Source organism: Pezoporus wallicus, unplaced genomic scaffold, assembly GCF_028554395.1.
Source record: "Pezoporus wallicus isolate ANWC-B61680 ecotype Strahan unplaced genomic scaffold, APGP_CSIRO_Pwel_v1 contig_2012, whole genome shotgun sequence".
NCBI lineage: Eukaryota > Metazoa > Chordata > Aves > Psittaciformes > Psittacidae > Pezoporus > Pezoporus wallicus.
The window spans coordinates 3,521,550-3,542,791 of record NW_026639840.1 but is presented as its reverse complement, the minus strand read 5'-3'; the positions used below and the strand labels follow the sequence as shown (position 1 = coordinate 3,542,791).

Genomic DNA, 21,242 nt, shown 5'->3' with positions numbered 1-21,242 from the left:
ACTTCATAAGGTTGAGCTTTTCGTTTTGAGGGTTTGAGGGTTTCAACTGACGTGCAGGGAATGCAGAGTTCATTCAATACATATAGACTGGGACAGCAATAGTTCACAATCAAAAGTTAATTTGAATGACGAGAATTACTATATAGATTTAAATTTCTTTCAGCTTCATTCCCCTGAGGCAACAGCTTTAGTCACTACCACCAAATGCTTCCTAGTGGGCTGCACAAGATTACTTCCACCCAGAAACTACCAGGAGAAAATTAAAGACAGACAGACAAAAAAGAAGAATGTAAGAGTGCCCATGCCTGTAGTTTTTATTGAAAATACAGACTGCCAAATCCCGGATGCTTGCATTTTAAAAAGACAACGAAAACTGAAGTATTAAATTTAAAATCTCTGTTAAACAGAGAAAAGCATACCTTTCCCAGAGAAACATAGCAGGGGTTTTTGTTTTACAAGCTCCATTTCATCTCTTGCTAAGGAAAGGAATTATTTTTACAGCCAAATAGCCTGTCCCCTTCTCCTCACCCTCACTAACCATGTGGCTGAGTTTTCATGCTACTAGCCTCTCAGCAGCAGCACAGAACTCCTACAGCTTCCTTGGCTATTCAGATATTCTGCATAATTCAGGCAATGCCCAAATCTAGCACACAGTTTGCAGCTGCCCAGTCCTATGCACCCCTCTTGCATTGGCATTTTCTCCTTCCCCTCTGCTTCTACCACACCAAAGCCGGCAAGAATTGTCAGAGGTCAGCCTGCACAGAGGAAGTCCAACCTGATGGACACACAGCTCTTCGGTTGTCTAAAGGTCTCCCCTTTTAGCAGGGTGTAAGAAAGGTTGCAAGGGTATAAGGTTAGTACTTTAATGTCCTCCACAATTAGTAACTTACAGAGAGCAACCTGACAAGAACAGTTACCTCTCAGGGTGTTTAGAGGTGAGGGGACAGGGTTGTCTTACAAGAAACCCATAAAGAGAAAACAGCAAATGGAGATGCCATGATCTTCATTTTATGCAAAAGCTGGATTGACGTGTTTTTGGGATGCAAGCACACTACCAGCTATGAAGCCTCAGCCCTCCACTGCCTCACCAGAAATGTATCCTGGGCTCTGCTCAGCTCCACTCCTTCCAGCTGGCCCTTGGCAACCTGCTTTCCTGCATTTGTAACCCCTCTCTCCCCATCCTCTGTGTCGTAATACACTGGTAACAATAACATTTCTGAAATCAAAATGCTTCTCAGGCCAAAAAGCTGAGCTCAATCAACACAGGGGGAAAGCAAACCATGGAGAGCTATTGTTTCTGAAAACCATCCAAAAAACTTTTGGCGCTTCAAGGCATTCCTAATGTCCTTTGCACTATTTCCAGGAAAAATGATTCCCAGGGCCTTGCATATTAAAAAAAAAAAAAAATAATCTGGCTTATATCAATAAACATGATAACTGCTGTAGTTTTTCTCTTTAATCAGAGCACAGCTAGCAGTACAAGCAATCAGAGCTGAGTAGAATAGCCTGTTTTAAGTGTAGCATTACAGAATTCTCAAATCCTCCATAGGGGAGCATAAATTAATTCCTGGGACACCTGAACCTGAGCACCATCTTTTATTACATTTATGAAACGCAAGTTCTTAAAGAATATTTGTGGACATATGCTGGTTAAAGAAGTGGTAGAAAAGGCAAATGTGCAGTTTTTCTGACCAGATCAGTTTATTAAACTTGTCTGTATTGTGGCAGAAGCACTGCCTTCAACAGTGGTTGGGTTGCAAGCCTAGAAATGGGTTTGCTGGTTCTGATCATAAGTCCTAACATCCTGACTTCCAACGGGTTATTCAAAGCTCAGTGAGGTTGCAGGGGGAGGCTAAAAGATTTACAGCAAATGAGGGGTCCATCTACCTTCCTTATCCTCTGCTTGATACAGGGAATTTTATTTGCAATTAAATTGTAAATTAAACTCAAAGACAGAGGTAGCCTGGGGCAACATCATGGGCAAGAACATTGAACAAGTAGCAAACCATTGGCAATCACCACTGAATTATTCCCATATATTGTCTTTACTAGCTTTGCAGTATAAGAAATGTTGCACTTATAACCCAATACAAACAAGCAAGAATTTGAAAGCATCTCTTGTTCAGGATAATAGAATATGTTTTGTCTCATTTTAGCTATTCAGTAAGCTGAGAAACCCCTGTATTCTCTGAATTATAAGGTGTTCTTGCAGTGTTACATAGTCAAATGAAAAAGCTTTGAATGTCTCTATTCTTCCTGTCCACAGGCTCTAAAGTGGATGGCTTTGGAATGAAGAACTTAGAAATAAAAACATAGGTGATCAGATGTACTTTAAGATTTTACAGATAAAGGAAAGTCTTTAGTATTTAGGAAAGGCGTGAAGAAAACATGGCCATAACTTTGCAATTTATTTATCCACTCCCTGCTACAGGAATCGTATTTTGGAGAAATAAGCAAGAGTCTGCTATCACTGTGGTATCAGTGAGAAGCTTATTGCTTGTTTTCAGATTGTACACCACTTGCTGCCTCTAACACAGTCCCACAGAACAACCGCTATCTTCATGGACAGGCACTGTGCAATGCAGTAGTCTTTTAAGCATATTTCACAAAAAAAAAAAAGAACTATAGGTTACTGAATTTTTTTGTTCTTTTTTGTTTTCTTTTTCAAACAAATGCGGCACTTCCTGATGCTCTACCTCACATCTCTATCACCTCTCTACCTATTAGACTTCCCAAACACTTAACCTTACTGCAGTATTTGAATATTTTATTTTCAGAATGACTGTGAAAACCCTTTACATGTTATCAAAAATTAAAGATCTACTAAAAGCAAAGCAGTTTCATTCCCTTGTTTAGCCAATTATACCCCCCAAAACTGTGATTTAACAAATATTATTAAAAATACATATTCAATGTATTACTCGCATTCGGGGAAAAGGGTTGTGTTGGGAAATTGGTTTGGGGTTGGGTTTTGGTGAGTTTTTGGTGTGGGGGCTTGGGGTTTTTTTGATTAATTAATAGCTTTGCAGCTGCTCTACTTCAAACATCTCAGCCTCAGAAATATGAGACTAAGTATTGGGAAAACCTCATTTAGTTATATCTGTGCATGGTTAAGTTTTCATGTAGCAGCTAATCCCAACGTTGGTAACCCCTGATGGCGCTACTGGGTAATGTGATTCCCATGCTTGAGGAGTTAATGCATTTGGGACATCTCAGTTATTGGAGCCAAGAGAATAAACTCTTCTGTGTTACTGCTTTTATAAATACAGACCCCAATTCCTTCTTTTAGTAATTTGTCCTCAACAAAGGACAAATTACCATCACCTTTGTGAAGAATGACACTAAACCATGAGGCAACTCTGAACCAATACAGAGCTGAAAAAATATTTCATCCTTTCAGGGAAGAAATATAGTAGCTTTACAATTACTAGCAAAAAGCTCAGTTAAGCATAAAAGTTGGCTTCATAATAAACAGTAACAGTGACAAAACTTCGGATCTAATCTTATTTCCTTTCCTTCACTGCAGAGACCCCTTGAAAAGCCGGATGGCTTGGATGTTTCAGATCAAAGCAAAGAACACCCCCAGCATCTGTGTGAGAAGTGCAAAGTTTTGGGCTACTACTGCCGCCGTGTGCAATAAACCTTCAAAGTGGCCTCTTCCCATCCCCATCATCCTTGAAGATCCTCTGGCAGCATGCGATCAACAGCAACACAACAAATCAAGATAAAAGCTAAAATAATTGCCAATATTGCCTATCTAATAATATGCCTTACCATTAATAGAATGTAACATTTCTCCTGTGCATGTGCACACATGCAACAGGTATTTACAGGACTATGATTTGTATACATACATATATATATGTCAATGTATATGTATATGTACACACACATATATAAAGCGTTACTGATAGTGTTCACAACAGAACCACGGTTGCAGGTTCTGCTGATTGTTTACACAGATCCTATATCATGGCCAGGTGAAATGAAGTACTATTCAATAGGCAAGGTATAACATTCACAAGGAACATATATGTATGGCTTTTGCAGAGGTTAAATAACTGTGGGGCCACTAATTGCAAGCACTCGCCCACAACATGAACGTTATTCCTATTATATGACAAGACAAAGGAAGATGAAACAAGCCACAACATAAAAGAAGGAAAAATGTTTTCCCAGCTTTAGAAGGTCTGAGAATTATGTGCTGCTGATTTCTTGGACCTTTTCTATTTGTCACCATCGCATGCGCAGGGCTTAGGCAAAATCATTTTTGCAGAATCTGGCAAAAAAAAGTGAACAATTGTTTGAGGGTGTGGGTTGGGTAGAAAGGGAATGCCATAATGGGACCCAGAGCATCAGGAAGTATTCCAAGAGGTTTTTGGAGGAGACAAAATTGGCTTGCTTGTGCAACTAACAGATCCTTCTCTTGTCATATAATCCCACTGAAACGGTCCCTGTATGTGTATGGGTTGCTTATTAGGCCACAAGGACACTAAATTTACTGTGAATAAGGGGGGATAAGAATACTTCAAGCTGTCCTCAAAGCTCTTAATTGAAAGATTAGCCAAACTTATAATAGTTTTAAAGCCACTTTCTGGAAATACTTTTATGTCCTGTTTTCTACTGTACAAATTTGTTATAAAACTAGTTAGCCATAGGGGTGTTTTGAGGCATGGAGAACACTCCTTAACTTTCCCTCTTTGTCTTCCTGAAGCACCTACGTACCTGAGGAGAGATATAGGAATTATATTTCATTGTCCCTTTCAGGGAGAACTTTGTGCAGGGTCATCCTGCTGCAAAGAAGTATCTCATCAGGGACTGGAAATATCATGAACTGAAAGTACCTCGAGACAGTATCTTGTTTTTACATCTATGTAAGAGTACATTGGCAAAAGGACACAATAAGCAATTCACTTGCAGCATTCACTAAAACACTTACAGGGATGATGTTTGGTTTTTTTTTTTAATCAACAATTTCTATTTTTCTGAACTTTCCTTTAGAGAGATCAATTTATGTGAATGATACTTAGTGGAAATACTTTAAATCCTCTAAATAATTTGATAGGAATTAAATATATTTTGAGGATTAATTCCATAACATTAAGACAGCAGAGGGTTTATGCCAGTCGATAACAGGATGTACAGTCAAGCTCTTTTGTAAAGCTAATTGAAAACTTAGCATTTGTACAGGAAATGTGAAGCTCTTCACAAGTTTGCTCTAGGGTACAACTTCTGCCATTTTCTTGCTTTGCTATAAGCAGGGCAAGTTTGTTCCTGCTTGTTCAGGTGGTCATGTACATATCTTGCAAATGTTATTATTTATGAGTAGCCCAAATGACCCAACCTACTGGCAGACGCAATGAGTAAACATTGGGACTCCCAGCTTCTGACCACAGTTCTTCCATAAGCTCCCTGATTTTGGGCAAGTCATAAGATCGTTCTGGACCTCAGTTTCCCCAGCCGCAAAATGAGGATAATAATACTTTAGTATACCTACCTCACAGGAGAGTTGTGAGGTTCACTTAGTATCTGTAAGTGTTTGACATCACTGGATGAAAAATGCTATGTAGTGCTAAACCAGTATTAACTAAATTAATGACTTCAAAACTAGTTTTGTCCAACCAGCAATTCCATCAACTAAAGTAGCTGAAAATATTATAGAAAGTTAACACTAATAGCAGTATAGTTACCTCAGTGAATAGATGCAGTTTTAGCATTATTGCATAGAAACACATTCTTTTGCACAGACTCAGAAATTACCTTAGAGACAAACTCTCTATACAAAAATACTAATCTGCCCATACATATAAGAAAATACACGGGCAGATCTAGGGGTAGGTTTTTCAAAGCTTGACCTCTAGCAATTAACATCTATATTTTGTTTCAAGCACAAGTAATTTTGGAAGAGCCACATACTAAACCAGATTTATTTTTTACTCTTCAGTACTTAATAGTACATAACAAAACACCTTGATGCTTCACATCCAGCTAAAGGACATGTAGAGAAACCCCCTTAAATGAAGATAAGAGAAAATGTTATTTTATTTTCTCCCTGAAACGAAGATGTTGCTATCATCCTTTTTTTCTGTGTTGAATAATTCCCATCTTGCAATAACCACTAGATCAGTAAAATAACACATCCCTTGATGCAGCTACATCAGCATACAGCACACAGCCAGGTTCTGAACAAAGGCCAACTAAAAGATACCATTACATGCTATGTTCATGACAGTGCCCAATTAAAAAATTATTTATCCAGGTTCAATACTATATGGCAATGCCTTTAGCTTACGGATTTTTAGGTTGTACTAAAAATACATGTGAACTACTTTAACACAATTAATAGCTATAGGTGTAGAATAATAATTCTTAAGAGCATACTTGTAAAGAGTTCAATATTTATATCACTGATATTTTCTTAGGCAGCAGACGTAAAAGTCTTTAAGTAGTATTTAGCACATTTAAAATAAAGAGAATAGATTTTCCCCTGCACTTATGCTGGGGAAAAACAGGTAAAGAACAAAACATGTGGAAAAGCAAGAAGCAACACTGCTGTAGTTGGTTCTGCCTAATTCAGAGACTGCAAGTCCATCCCAGTGTGGGATGCGGATGTGATACCCTGGGCACCCCAGTGCTGGAAGCTGCCTGCTTGCCTTGTCATCCCTGCCAAAAGTGGGGTGTGGGGGGGAGAGTGGCTGGAGATCCCTGGGGAGCAGCAACAACCGTCCTTCCCATGCAACCATGTGGCTCAGCTCTGCCTTCCCCCCAGCTGTGTTGGGGCATCTCCTTGTTTTCAGTCCTGGCTGCACAGGGCTGAAGCCTCATCTCCCTAAAGGCCAGCAGCAGTGCCAAGCTACATGAGAGGGGAGCACTCTTCTGTCCCTCCCTGCATGAGCTTTGCTTGTAGGATTGTAGCATTCAGCTCTGGGCATTTACTCTGTGCTTGTCTGTATATAGTTTGTGGGTTGCTGGAAAAAAAACACGTCCACATGCATAACATACAGTAGCTTATGACCATTGGTGTTTTGTTAATGGCACAAGAGGGAAGTTTCTGAATTTTTAGTTCAAAAAAGAAGAAAGAGATTGATTAAAAAATGTAGAATGATTTATTTTGCTTTCTGTGCACCCCACCTTCTTCAAAGGTAATTCATGGATTTAACTAACTCATTCCAAATTAGAAAAACCTTAAAAATTCACTCCCCCCCCCCGGAAAGAGGAGTTTTTACCCCTGAGATTTTTCTGAATGCTTTCTGATGTTCTGTTTAACCAGCTCTGCACATGTCAGCTAGTAATCCTTGAAGGCATTTTTAGACAGTTGTACCAGAAGTGAAGCAAGCATCAGTAAAAAGCGTTTTCATTTTTAATCAATATAGGCCTTCTTAAATTGAGTATTGCTTAGAGGTGTACCCAAGAGAAATACGTCAAACTAGATTTTTAAGCTCAGATGTTGCCTACCAATCCATGCAGCACACAATACTGCTTTTTTTTTTTTCCTTTCCCCTTTTTGTGGAGATTTTGAAGCATTCAATTGTTTCTTTATAGAAAGCAAGCACTAAACACAATTTGTTTCCTCAGTTGGTCAGAACATTTCACAAGGAATTTGTGTTTGGCATTGGCACTGCTCTGGAGAAAAGTATCAGAGATTTGAAAGGTGTGGTGTAGGTTTTTAGCTGCTTTAACTTGATGTTGAACTCCAATGAAGTTGTTACAAATACTTCATTTAATCGTGATGAAGAAAAAATCCCTGTAGTTTTTAAAGGATGACCCCATTTTAGCCAGTTTCTACTGCTGCTACCACAGACATAAAATGATGCCACACAAGCAATGGCTGAGGCCTTTTTGCCCAAATGTTGCTTTTTAATCCGACAAATACACAAGAGTATATATTATTTCTGGAAACAGGTGTATTTTGAAGTTCCCCATTATATGGGAATTAGTTTGTAAACTAAAAATGTGAAGTTAAGTATGCCTGAGAAGCCTTATGCCAAGAAGTATTCTCTACATTAGACGTTTTTGTATAACATGAAATTTAGATTATACATGGGTTACATACCCGTGATGCTCTAGCAGTTATTCCAAAAATAAAACTACTTAAAACATTTAAGTTAAGAGCTTTTGGAGATGTCAAATTTCATAAGTTAGCTCTCTTTGTCCTGCAGTCACGTAGAATATTTTTTTTCCTAGTATGGACCCAAAGAGTTGTCCACTGAACAGTATGCAATAAATCACCAACATGTGCATTTCAAGTTAAGTGAACTGACATACATTTTCCACTTGCCTTTGCCAACATATGTTAAAATGTGATGGAACTATCCCCATACAAAAATCATTCTTTAAGATATCACTCCACTCCCAACTGGGCTTCAACCCAAATCTCTTTCCTACCTGCAAAACCACTGCTGTCCGTTCAGTTTGCTACATTGCTAAGTGCTCAGAGGGCTGTTTGTGATCTTAGATATAGGGATGATGGTTTGTGTTTTCTAGGATGAATTTCAAAGGGACAATCGTGTGCAGTTACTAGCTATAGATGATTGATATAAATGTTTACCCCTGTATGAAGTATTTTACAGTTTTACTTGCAGATGTGTATTTATCTTGAGTTATACTTGACATAGAGTTTCTTTCAATTTTTTTTTTTTTAATACTATGTGTGTATTTTGGAAACCTTTTTAGATGTTAAAATTTTTGAATGGTTACAAATATTTCTTGTAATACTGAATTGTTATCTGGAAACTCTTTGCAGTAACTTTTTTGTATATATTTGAGGGCCTTTTTAAAAAAGTATTGTTTGTTTTTTGGGGGGAAGTTTTTACAATTTGGAAGCTTTCAGAAGGGCCTTCCTCTCAGCTAGGATACTAACAGAGGTAAGAGTTTTCTTAAGTATTTTGCAGAACTAAGGATGTATCCTCAAGAAAATATTTATGGAAGTAATTTACCTTTTTTTTTTTACAATGCTTTTGTCTGTATAAAGTATGCAACAGAACTACATTAAGAAGGAAATATTGTCTACATAAAATATTATATGAAAGTTGGTACATAATTCTGACAAAAACCTTGCAATTCTTTAAGCCATATTGTTTTTGTTATCCTTGGATGAAAATATCAGTATTAAGTAACCAATGTATTATTCAAGTGCTTAGACTTATATAAAAATGCTTATACAGTTTATTTATGTGTATTTGGGAAAGGATTGCTAGAAAAAGCTATCACTAGACATAGAGCAAGTGAGGAGCAAATAACAGTATACTGTCACTTTATGGCCTTGTGAGAGAGACACAGAAGATGCTGAAAGCACCGTAGAGACTTGGCTCTCAGAAACTCCGAAGCACAAGTGTTGGGTTTCAAATGGTGGTTCTTTCCCATAACCAGAGGGGAAGAGAGTTGGTTAGGACACTGTTTGACAACTTGACTTTCACAACTCTTTTCAAACTGTGAGCTCAGCTATGCAGTATCGGCTACAGCAATAATATCAATCAAAGGATATAAGAAAAGGATTGAAGTAGATGATTGTAGGAATTTATGTTTATTTTAATTAGAACTCATAGCAATATAGATTATGCATGTGCACGTATTTGAAGCATTTTTACACTTTACATTTCATGTAGTTTGATTATATTATGAAGGATTGGGTTTTTAGTTTGATATTTTACCATGCTAAACTGGGATGTCTGCCCAACCCTGTACTGGATTCTTGTTTCCTTTAAAAGGTTATTTAGTACAGCACTCACTGCGTTGTGTACTAGTGCTAAAACTAACACTGTATCTTATGAATTTCTTCAGCTTTAAAAAAATTAACCTAATGATTATTACATTTGTTTAGCTGTACCCGCTGTCCTTGTCAGATTCAGTTGGCAATTTGTACAATTTCTTTTTCTGTAATTGTTATTAAACTTGTACAGCTAAAACAAACAAACAAAACCTATGGACAAAGGCCTCAGAGGTACCAGTTCTGCTTCACCAATCAAGATGACAGCTTACTCATCTATTGACTGTGTTGCTAAAGAGACTGTAAAACCTCTGTTGTGGATTGTCCATAAAATGGCATTCCGACATGTGCCTTATTTGCTGGATAGTATACAGCTTTCTTGTAGTATTCTAGCATTTTAATGCTGTATTAAAGTACTGGAAAAAAAAAAAAAAAAGCAAGAGAGTGATATGTTTTTGTTGAATGGTCCTTCCTTTGAAGTTTTACTACCAGCTGTCTTGGGTTCCTGGTTGTGGACTGCCCAGCTGCAGCCTGGTGTTTGCACTGCAAACTTGGCCCAGCATAACCATGATCCAGATCAGGTGAAGAAGTTCCTCCACTGCAGGCAGGCTCCTAAGCTGCAGTAAGCCTGACTGCATCCTAGGTGATTTCACCCAGTATCTCCTTTGCTACTGGAACAACTTGGGTTAATGGTGCCAGCTCTTAGTTTTTTATCAGCCTGGTACTGTCTAGCATTCATCTGAAGGAAAAACCTCCTATAATCAGACAAAGTGCACTTCTATCCTTATAGTTGGATGCGAAGGCTTAGGTGCCAGAACACTGACAGAGTGAAATACAACATCAGTTTCAAGTCATTAAGCTTTATCACTTAAAGTTTAGGGGATTGGATCTAGCTAATTCTTTGCTAACAGTAGAAGTTGGTAAGAGCTAGATCTACTAAATGCTCATTAGCAATGCTGTCCTCCCATCCCCAAGCAAAGATGAATAGCAAGCAAGTTTTCTATTGAGACTGCCAATACTGTTGTGATTGACAATTAAGGATGTCATGAAACTTTGGACTTGAGGTATCCTACCTCTGAGAGATCTCCTTCATTTAAAACAAGCAAAAAAAAATAATTGTCATAGCAGCACACAGTTGTTCTTTGCCAGCTCACCCCTACAAGCATGGTGCATATTTGATACTTGGAGTACTTTACCATAGTGACAAGGTTATGTCACATAGTAAGCCTGATTTCTGGGAGATTAGAGTGCTCTTCTCATTCAGGCTGCACGAGAGAAAAGAAGAACATGTGCGTGCACATGTGTGGATGGGCATGCAGGATGGGGGGGAGTGGAAGGATGTGCGTGACCAAGGAATCTGATGCCTTGAAAAAGTAACTATTTCATGAAATGATGAAAGGCATGCTTCCAGCTGAGCCCCATGGAAAGGAAAAGCATACATTCAGAACTAGTTGGTAGATTACTGTTTGAGGCAGATTACTGCTTTTCAATATAGCACTGTTCCTATAGCAAACAGAAGCCACAAAGCCAAGCTCAGAACTGAAATTCATCTTTCCACCAGAACAAGGGGGGCTCCCAAACAGCAACACCTCACAGCACTCCACCAAGACCAGAAAAAACACTGAGTAGACCAACTGCAAAGTTCTAGCTTCCTATTACCATATTTCTGTGATTCCTCAAAGAAATAACTTCTTCATGTTTAAAACAGAAGTAAATTAACACGAACAATATGGCATCAACAAAAAATATCAAACTACTTTTTCCTTGCTTTTCATTGCCAAATGCTTCACCTTCCTGCGCTACGTGAATGAGGTCAAGAGACAATGCAACACCCTGCTTGTAACAAAACAACCAAATAATGGTCATTTTAAAAGAAATAATGGGGATTTAACATAACATTGATACTTTGAAATAAAAAGCTGTTTTGTTATTCTTCATGGAAAAGCAATTTAAAGAGTACACTGAGGTTACTATTTTTAGTTAGTTAGTCACATCACACAAAGAGCCCCATCTAAGGTCCTCCCAGGATATGAGCAGGCATAGAGACCAGCTTTTAAATCCCGACTGTTTGGGAAGTCAAACAGTCCGCATGTTACACTTGTGTGGTGTTGCTCTGGGCTCCGTGTATGGACTTTTCACTGTCATGTAACCCAAATCAAATAAGTTAAAAAGGTTCCTCCTTTCTCCATATCCCTCTGAAGAAGTATGTACACAAGCGGCATTAGCAGGAGAGGAAGCTGAAACACCAAGGACTCAGTCAGATCTTTCCACTAAGAAATCAAGAACTAAAGAAACCTTCTAACTGGAAGAACATATCAAATCCTTACTTCTGAGAAGCACATAGTACATAGCTTGTGATCCTGAAAGAATACAACATTCAGCTTTGCTTTTCTCTAGTATTCACCTCCTGAACTTAGAGAAACAGGTCATTTGCAAACTCCTTTCTCACTAACACCAGCTATGGGGCCCACGCCTACTCACCAAGCACTTTGATTTTACTGAAAGTAATGCAATTTTCTCCTTCACTATCTGTATCTCAAGAGCGCTTCAGGCAACAAAAAAAATCCAGAAATCTGGCCATGATACAACCTACCAAACCTGCAAAACCTCATTCAAACAGGGGTAAATACCTCTTGCAATCCTTCTACAAACTTCAGGAGACATTTTAGCAACTGAGCATGCTGAGAAACACCTACCTCAGGCAGCATTCATTGGGCCTTTTTCCAAAGGGCCAGAACTGAAGTTGAGGCAATCACATCCATGAGGTGTTAGAGCATCCCTGATTTGCACCCCAGGTGAACAGAGATGGCCAACACCGCTCTACAAGAGAGCAGAACACCATCAGCCATCCTTGCCTAAAAGCACTGCCCGGGCATATGGCTCTGTGGCACATGAGACTATAGAGGCAGCAGCAACCCAGGGCATTCTTTGCAGGTTTTGTTTCTATGCTATGAACTTAGGTAAATAAAAACACAATAATCAGTGACTTTTTTTTTAATGAAGGGTAAAAATGGAGTTCACATGCACAGGTAACCCAACCAAAACCCATGCCTACAGGGAAAGCAAACCATAGCCAAAAACATTATGAATGCTTTAAGTAGAGCAAGCTGCAAGCCAAAAATTTTGTTTGTTTTGTATTTTTGCCTCCTTTTCACCAGCTGAGACAGGAACTAGAATGCCAGAACACCATAAGAAAGCTTTCTCTTACACAATTACTGAACACATCTAAGCAGCAGGTATGAGAAACCTAACTCCAGACAGCTTTTCAGAGGTTTCCATATGGTTTTGCAACTTAACAAGAAAGTACAACTCAATGGACTTCCAAGGAGTCAGACACACTTACGCTCCATTTGTTTGCAGCCAGCAGAACTTAGAGAAGAAATAATGCAGAAAAACACCGCAGGAGTAATAGGAAGTAAGATCTCAAACCTCACTGTTTGCAAATAAAGCAATGATAAACAGACAAATACCACAAGTATAGGGGAAAAAATACCTTTGTCGAATATCTTCATAGGGAAATTCAGAGAGCTGGCACCCACAGACCCTAGAAAGAGGCTCCTTTCACTCCGTTTCTCTTACATTGGCTGCCAGCCCTGATTGCTGGGGGCTCCAGCTGTGCTGGCCAGATGGGGGGGGGGGGGGGGGGGGCAGCACCAGGTCTTCCCCAGGTGTAGGCGCTTCCTGCCTGGCTGTGCCTGCTGCAATGCCAGCCTAACAGCCCTCTCCACAGGGAAAAAGGGCAAAGACATCAGTGCCACAAGAGGAATCCTCACCGGCAACCAGGAGTCAAAGCATACTTCAGCTCATGTCTAGGAGAGACTGAAAACTCCAATGTTTACAGTAATTGAAAACTCAACACAGTTAAGTCTTAGGCTTAGCAATTTCATCAATGAAATACACAGAAGTAAGCTTCACGGACAGAAACGTGAGTAAGGCACGTTGTAACGAACCAACTCAAACTGCTTTGCAGCATACCCCACTAAAGTTCCTGAATGTCATGAGCAATTTTTGAATACACAGTGGTTGCACGTATCAAGTAACACCTTGCGCAGCTACTTGCTCTAAGGTGTGGTTACTTCTTTGGCTGTTTACCCACATGGGTTACCCCACGTGTCTGCATTGCTTTAATTAAACTGATGTAAAAGTGATGCAGTTAAATAAAGACAACCAGCACCCACTCGCATCAACATCTGTCAGGATTTGTGGAAACTGAACCAACTTTATAAGCTGGTCTTCTGTAGGGAGGTGAACAGCAATTCACTGATTCAGAGCAGCAAAAGCAAATCCAAACATGAGCAGTGGCTGACCGAGTCCCTGACACTCAGCAAAAAACATCCCATATAGTCCCTATTCAATAATAGATTTTAAATTAGGTAGTAACAGTCAGGGATGAGTGCATGGTGTTGTTTTGGACAATTTAACTCAATGTGGTGTTTTGTCTTTCTTAAAGAGAGATAAATAGAGGATTTAGAAGTAGGGACACAAAACCAGAGAGAAAACTTTATTATATGATCCTTATCACTCTAAAAGGATAAAACAGAAGTAAAAAAAATCAGGAATGATGCAAGGGAAGAAATCATTTCCCTGTGAAAAGAGACTTTGTGTGGTGGGCCTCTGCCTGCTGGAAAAGAGATCAGTGAGGGTGGATATGATAGTGGCCTTTAACATAACAAATTACAGGAATAAGGGAGGAATTATTCACTGCTTCCACAGTGCTTTCCTTCTAGGACCAGGGAACTTTGGATTAAAGTATCTGAGGTAACATGATAAAAACAAAAATTTCACACAGCAGACTGAAATTCATAGTCATGGGATATTCTAGCTGTCAAAAGAATAAATGGGATCAAAACCAATTACAGAACCACATAAAAAAGAAACGTCGTAAGGGTTATTAACCACGAAGCTGCAACCCTGGCTCAGGAAGTCCCAAAGCACAGAATCAGCCAGCAGCAAGAGACGACGCCAGCAGAAGGCTGATTGCCTATGTTTAATATGTTTTCCCTCAGTAAGCTGTTGTAGGAAAGCAGATATCAGAGAAGGTACTGAATGTTGGGCTGGTCTAAGAGGACTCTTGTGTGACAGTAGGAGCTGCAATATATGAATGTAAACATGGGTTTAGTCCTGTACATAAGGAAGCACTTTCATGGCACCCACCAGGAATGTGATGGCTGTTGTGGGAGGCTAGGACAGGACAGCCATGCCAGTGGAAATACCCATTAGTTGCCCAGAATTTGTGCTTTTGAAGGAAACCTTGCAACTCAACTATGTTCATGCTCAGTTGAGCTAATTGGCAAGAAAGTAACTGAAACACCACCACAATTTGCAGTCTACAACTGAATATTGCACTACTGTAGCTAGTTTGGTATTTTATTATTTTTTTTAATTCACTGCAGATACTTTACTTTGAAAAGCTGGTCCCAATTAGCTCTGTTTAAAATTATTTAAAATGCATCCACGCACTGCATTCCTGCTCACTGGGCCACACTACCCACTCTTGCTCTCCAAGAGACAGGACAAGGTTTAGCCCTTCCTTTGCCTCACCATATGGTTTTCTGGGGTCACAAAGGAATTTACTAGTGAAGTAAAGTTTCTAAGAGGTGTTTAAGCACCTCCTAGCATCCTACAGGTCCAGTAAATGGAGCTCATAAGGATGAGGTTGTAGGTTCTGGCTAAGACATGCACCATGCATGCTCTAGTAGGCGGCCAAGCTGTGTTGGGCTTCCATGGTGGTTTTCAGCCATGCTCTGGCCTTCTGCCCAGCACTGAGCCACAGCAAAGGACACCCTGAATTAACATGGGGGTTAGTTAGCCTGCACCCGTGTTTCTCTATCTTCAGTGATCTCTTAAACTGCAGGGACACAGCTTCACATCCAGACAGCCACTTATACTGTTTAGAGTCCTGAGGTGCTCTTGTATGCTCATGTAAAAACATGCAGGAACCGTGAGGAAAGCATGAGACCTTCAGAGCTGGATTGAGAAACACATCACAATTTATCTTTTCTGCTATAAATATCTCTTCCCATCTCTCTACAACGGGAGGAAATGTCAGTTCAAGGCAGGCAGAAATATTCAGACCAAAGGAGTTACATCTGGAGGCTTTTGTGAACTTAACGTAGGCAAGAGAAAAAAGTGAACTTTTTCTCCCCGATTTCCTTTAAACATTGAGCCCTCTGCACCTCCTTGAAAGAATTTAGCACAATAGGAGGAGAAATAGACGCTCAAATAAGGCTTTACAGGCCCAGGAAAGGTGAAGTGCAGTATAAGGTATGTGTGATTTGCTCCCTCAAGGACTGTACATGTGAAATACAGCTTAGATTTGTTTTGTTTTGTTTTTTAAATGAGAATTTAATGCACTTCATAAACCTGATCTTCTCTTCAACACTTTACCAGCAAACCTGGCAGATTTCAAACAGCTTGCTAAATATGAAAAGTAGGGGAAATTTGTCACCTGAGTTCTTTTTGTAAAGGTAAATAATACAGCTGGTAGCGTTTAACTTTAAAAGTAATGGGCATACAAACCTCATTTTCTTTACTGGCAGGTATTCTTGTTTTCTTAAGAGTTAGAAGCTGCTTTTCTTTTAACCCAGGTACTGCCTGGGCTCTGGCACATCGCCAATCCCTTTCAGGGATACCTAAGGAAAACAAAATAAAAGAGAGGAACCTGCTGTGAATTCCCCCCCCTGATCTTGCCCCTGCTCCTGGGGTCAAACAAACAAACAAAACCCCAATAAACAATCTTCTAAAAAACCCAGCTGGTCACAATCTTCCCAGTGACTGGAATGAGACACGTGTGTCTAAAGTTGATCAACCTCAGCAGAGGCTCCTTCACCTACAGATTTAGTTTGTAAGGGATTGTGCATTAAATAACTAGAACTGTAACCTTCAACTCAAGTCCCTAGATGCCTTCTACCTCCTTGGTTTCTCTTGCCTCTCTCAACTCCCCCCGTTGCCTGTATTTCACGGTTGTTGGTCTTTTGTGGCCTCTTTATTTCAAGCCTGAAGTTATATTACATAGTTAGCACCAGTCCTGTTTTTACAAAAGCAATATTTTGTATTACAATAACATTCTGTCCCCTCCCCAAGTCCCTAATAGCATTCTCACACACCCCAGCCAGCCCCAGCACCGATGGTGCCTGCGGCATAGGCAAACGCCCTGGTGTTCTCCATTGCCAATGGCACTTTTAAGAAAATTATTTGTTCTACAGTGTTCAGTAATTTATTCTAATTTTATTTTTCAAATGAGAAGCATTTATTTAGGAAGTACTGAAAGGGCCTTAAGTTTGTTAGAAGGAAATGGAGAAATAGTTAGGGCAACTCAGGCTTCAACCAGCGCTGAACCCTGGCCACCACTAGATCAGAAGGAAGCAGGTGCGTGACCACAGTTATTTCATTGCCCGCGTGTGAAGCAAAAAAAGTCTTCTGTAATCGAATTGTGATTGTGGTTTTGGCTCTTTCTCACACAGTCCCAGACTCAGCGGAGAACCAAAAATGCCATGTATGAGGCACACAGCACTGCTTTGCAAGGGGCAGGAGTTGAATTCTTGTTTGCCCTCCTAGTCCCCAGGTGTGGCCACCTGCAACTGGATTACAGCCAAATAATCCTGTCATTTTCTTCTTTCCAGAGCTCTTTCTGTCACTCCTCAGATAGCTCAATAGCTCTAGGAGGCCTTCCCATCAGGGATGAACCTAATTCTACCCAATGAATGGCCTGTTCGAAGCCCTCTTCATTTGCTTGGCCTGGTGGAGCCACGGAATAGCTCTTTAGGTTGGAAAGCGCCTTGCTTAGGGGAACACTTTCCTCCCCTGAACATTAGGGGAGACAAGTGACATGGAGCAATGGTTTTGCGGTGCAGCAAGAAAATGTCCCTCACACAGTAAGCCAGGTGTGAAAATGATCCTGATTTCTCCTTTTAGCACATTTGGTTGCCCAGTGAGATCGAGCCCAAGACAGAATTAGCAGACGGGTCTGCAAGATCAGTGCTGGCAAATGTGGAAACTTTTGCAGCCTCTGGCTCTGGCCCCAGCTCATCCCCACTTTCCATGAATGCCTAATTGAGACAGCTGGCTTTTTCCACAGAGGTGGGAGCCAGTTTCCAGGCAGGGCATATGAGTGTATTCTGTAAGTCTTCGCCTTGTAAAGTTTTAGCACCCAAAAAAGCCTCCCATCTCCAGTATGATTCAGTTGGTTGGCAAGGGAGTGGCTGACAGGCAGGGGTGATGGTTGTTGCTGTTGGCAGGAGAAACCGGAGGGTAGGAGTGGGGACAGAGTGAGTCCCTTTTAAAGAAATGATGCCAACAGCAATCATCTCATTTTGTATGGGGCATGAAACCCTCTCAGACTATTACACTACAGTCCCTGCAAGACAGAACACGCATGTACAGCCATGGCACAGGCGGCAGCATGAGGCGGCAGCATGAGGATGAGGGTGTAGACACTGCGGCTGCTCAGCCTTTGATGACACGTGGCCCTCCTGGTGCGACCTGTGACCAGGCCTCCAACAGCTGCCCTGTCCGCCATGTGCTGGAGACCACCTGCAACAGCCATGGGACTCACCTGGCACTCACACTTCTACCTGCAGCACCTCAGCCTGTGGACCATAGCAGCAGCCACCACTGTGGCCCACCACTGTTCGTGCGCCGTGGCCGCAGAGCTATGCTTTGAGTTCCGAGAGGCAGGTCCCAAAAGAAGAGGCATGCCTACATACCGCTGTGCATGGCACTGGCTCCCACACCAGAACTAGCCCGAGCTGCTGTTTCCGTATGCAGAGCAGCAAAGAGTCACACAAAGGCACAGCTCAGCATCCAGAGAAGGAAAGGGTTCCCCGCACCACGAGCTTTCCCCCCCACTGATTTCCTGTAGGTGCCTTAACTTACACCCAGCCTGGATAAGGAGCAATCATATAACACCCAGCTAGGAAGTGGTCTGGGCTCCCCAACATGCCGTGTTCACACTATTCCTTTCTCGGTGGGCCAGACCCTGCACCTGTCAAACAGAATGTGGATGATGGAACAGCCTGGCCTATCACCGATGTTGAGGTTTTGCATTAATCACATGGAAATTGTATTGGACAATTAAGCATACAGATGAAAGGCCAACTGGCTGCACATATTGTGTGGGGCATGACCTAAAAGCAATCCCAGTGATTGAGATGATGTAGTGTGAAAGCTGGATTAAACAGGTCAAGTAAATTTGGAGCAGCTAAAATAAACCAAACTCCCTTCCAAAACATATATTGTGCTTGCCACATAATACTGCTGTACTTTGGTAGCATGTCCCAAACATGCCAAAACTGTGACATGCTTGTTCCAGGGTCACAGTGCCAGATGTAGAGAGTGAGAATGGTTGGAAAGTAGTTCTGAGAAAGTCACAAGCACTCCTGAATGTGCTGCCTGATAAGGCTTTGTGTGTCTTCCCTGCAGCCAACATGCCCAAATACCCAAGCCCTAGGAAGGGATCCAGGCTCACACTGAGTAGTCGAACGTGAATGAATGTTCTGGGCTTTTGCTCCCCTCTATAAACATTTTCCAGCTAGTGGTAAGCTGTTATGAAAGCCCCCAGCAGCTTGGCTAGGAGCTGGAGACATTTTACAACATCTGGGAACAATTCCCGAATCACTTCCTGCATACACCTGTATTGAACTCCATTTGCAGACAGTTTGCTGTGAAAAAAGTCTGTGCTGCCCATACAGGGCTGGGACTGGGAGGGCATCACCACTGACCAGGATGGCAAATTCCCACCACAGAGTGGCTTGTGGGATCTGCAGGGGTGGCTAATGATGTGAAACACCATTCCTCTGTGCTGACCTCACTTTGGGCCATCACCAGTACACACAGAGTGTGAAATGCTTTATTGGTGTGATACAGCCATGCAGGAAAAGAAAACAGCTCTCAGCCACCCACCGACAGATTACCTAGGCTAGGCATTAATCATAGTGGGAGCACAGGGAGTCCAAAGTGAGTTGCAAAAGGGCTTGGATGAACTGCAGCCCTTTCCCATCGCAGAGTCCTCTGTGGCCACCCCTACCCAGGTCAGTGCTGCTTGGTCTTCCACAGTACTTTTATTTTATTTTCTTACCATTTAACTGCCATATGCTTTGTATTATCTTTGGGTTTACTTTGTCTTGGTCATTCCAATCCTTCACTACACTAGATAATCAAGAGTTGTCAGCAGTAAGCCAATAGATAGTAAGACACAGCACTTGAAAGATAGGAAATGTTAAGGGTCGACACATCAAATTCTTCCTTGTATGGAGCCCTGCAACATGTAAAGGTTTATCCATCTTGAACTCATCACTGGAAAAGCGCTTTTAGCTTGTATGTGTGGTTTTAGTGCTGTTCTTTTGAATGGCTGTATTTCAGTACCGCAACTGCCAAAGCCCTGTCTCATTTGCAGGGGCTGAGATGAAGAGTGCACGTGGCACGAAGTTCCCAGAGCGAGAGAAGGCAGCAAGGGCATGAGGCCCCAGAGACAGCTGGACAGCATGCTCCTCCTCTGTTTAAACTTCTCCATGGAATTTGCATGTGTAGCAAAGTTCATAAGTTTGCAGTTAATGTTATGTATGAAGCATATAAATCCGTGGAAAGCTTTGTGAAGGAAGAATAAATTATCAAAGAACTCAAGAGAAGGTAAAAAAGCTGACTAGAAACTTTGTGATTCCCAGCTAACCACATATGAGCTAAAGGAGGCATTTGCAATCTCCACACTGTCCAGCTGGTTGTGTGCAAACCTCCTGGGTACCTAAGCTCAGAGGCGCAGGTGAGGGAAAAGGGAAGGTCAAAAGATGGAGAAGTTCTGAACCCCAAATTAGTGTCACTGTTGCTGGAGTTCAGAAATGCCCTCTGGAAAAAGGGAAGAGAGGGTGTGAGCCTTTGACTGCAGATCCCTGAGGCTCCAAGCTGGAGAAACTGTACTCAGGTAAGAGGGAAAAAGAAATTTACTGTCGAAATTCAAAATTTGGGGTTCTGTGCTTTATTTTCTATATCTGGGTTTTTTTTATGTATCTGTTTTCTGTAAAATCTGGACCTGAAGGCATACTAGCTAGCCATTTGCTTTGGTTCAGTGCCAGCCCCATTTACCTGGCAGCATATTATAGAGAAAAGCAAGATCTGCAGGCAGTCTGGTGACCACAGGCATATTTGGGCAGTGCTTGGGAACATGCCCTGACCATCTGCAGAAGAACAGAGCAGGGGTTTTGCTAGCCTTTGGAGGAGTGCTCTTTGGCTGACACAGGCATCCCAGCCATAACTGTGAGTGGTGATGGTAAAACACAGGAGATAAAACCTGAACCCCTGCAGAGTTTGTCATACATCTATTAATGATTTATGAAGCAAGTGTAGGACTGACTGTAGCATAACAACCCACTGCCATTCAGAAGTCACACACATGTTCAAAATGGTTCCTTAAAAATAAATGAGATGGTCAGCTTCAGTGCAGCTAAAGCCTCCACGCATCAAGCCTAGTTGGCCACCAACTGTGGACGATGGGCAGGTACAGCCCCTATTTCTGAGCCCTGCAAACCACTCTTACACTGGAAAA

At 41.2% G+C, this 21,242-nt stretch overlaps 1 protein-coding gene across 1 annotated transcript in view; it reads left to right on the top strand.

The window, feature by feature from the left end:
- The window catches only part of ZCCHC24 (zinc finger CCHC-type containing 24), a 111,280-nt gene extending 106,365 nt beyond the window's left edge, over positions 1-4,915 (top strand). The window contains exon 4 of the mRNA XM_057416348.1: positions 3,527-4,915. Within this exon, the coding sequence (XP_057272331.1) occupies positions 3,527-3,640 (114 nt within the window). The 3' untranslated portion in view covers positions 3,641-4,915. The remainder of the gene's footprint in view (positions 1-3,526) is intronic.
- The last annotated feature ends 16,327 nt before the right edge of the window (positions 4,916-21,242 follow it).